A 1,071-nucleotide genomic window follows, 5' to 3' on the forward strand; every position below is an offset into this window, starting at 1 on the left:
CTGGCCCTCCCTCTCGCTCTCTGTCCCTCTCTCTCCCAGGCTGCCAAACTCCTGGAAATCCCGGTCATCATTACGGAGCAGTATCCCCGGGGGCTGGGAGCCACGGTCCCGGAGTTGGGAGCCGAGGGCATCCGGAAGTTTGAGAAGACCAGTTTCAGCATGCTGACTGAAGAGGTGGAGAAGGAACTGCGCTCCCTGCCCAGTCTGAAGGCAGTCATCCTGTGTGGCATCGAGACCCAGGCCTGCATCATGGTCAGTCGCAGGGACGGTGTGGAGGGAGCTTTACCCTGGCTCTAACCCCCCCTGTCTCTGGGAGTGGGGGGATGGTGTAGAGGGAGCGTTACTCTGTATCTAACCCCCTGTCCCTGGGAGTGGGGGGACGGTGTAGAGGGAGCTTTACCCTGTATCTAACCCCCCTGTCCCTGGGCAGTGGGGGACGGTGTAGAGGGAGCTTTACTCTGTATCTAACCCCCCTGTCCCTGGGAGTGGGGGACGGTGTAGAGGGAGCTTTACTCTGTATCTAACCCCCTGTCCCTGGGAGAGGTGTAGAGGGAGCTTTACTCTGTATCTAACCCCCTGTCCCTGGGAGAGGTGTAGAGGAGCTTTACTCTGTATCTAACCCCCTGTCCCTGGGAGTGGGGGGGACGGTGTAGAGGGAGCTTTACTGTGTATCTCACCCCCCCTGTCCCTGGGAGTGGGGGACGGTGTAGAGAGAGCTTTACTCTGTATCTAACCCCCTGTCCCTGGGCAGTGGGGGACAGTGTAGAGGGAGCTTTACTCTGTATCTAACCCCCTGTCCCTGGGAGAGGTGTAGAGGGAGCTTTACTCTGTATCTAACCCCCTGTCCCTGGTAGAGGTGTAGAGGGAGCTTTACGCTGTATCTAACCCCCTGTCCCTGGGAGTGGGGGACACTGTAGAGGGAGCTTTACCCTGTATCGAACCCCCTGTCCCTGGGAGTGTTTAATGAGGGATTCTCCATGTTGTCTCTTGGCTAGAGCACTGCGTTAGACCTACTGGAGCGGGGACTGGATGTACACGTGGTGGCAGATGCGTGTTCCTCTCGCAGGTAAT

The 1,071-nt window shown here is 58.2% G+C and overlaps 1 protein-coding gene across 1 annotated transcript; it reads left to right on the forward strand.

Moving 5' to 3' along the window:
- Positions 1-33: 33 nt before the first annotated feature.
- On the forward strand, positions 34-1,062 carry LOC122544851 (isochorismatase domain-containing protein 2-like; the record flags this gene model as incomplete). Its single annotated transcript, XM_043684153.1, has 2 exons — positions 34-252; positions 996-1,062. Coding segments are annotated over 2 exons (286 nt in total), but the record flags the coding sequence as incomplete, so codon positions are not given.
- Between the last annotated feature and the right edge of the window lie 9 nt (positions 1,063-1,071).

Source organism: Chiloscyllium plagiosum, unplaced genomic scaffold (genome assembly GCF_004010195.1).
Source record: "Chiloscyllium plagiosum isolate BGI_BamShark_2017 unplaced genomic scaffold, ASM401019v2 scaf_89923, whole genome shotgun sequence".
Lineage (NCBI taxonomy): Eukaryota > Metazoa > Chordata > Chondrichthyes > Orectolobiformes > Hemiscylliidae > Chiloscyllium > Chiloscyllium plagiosum.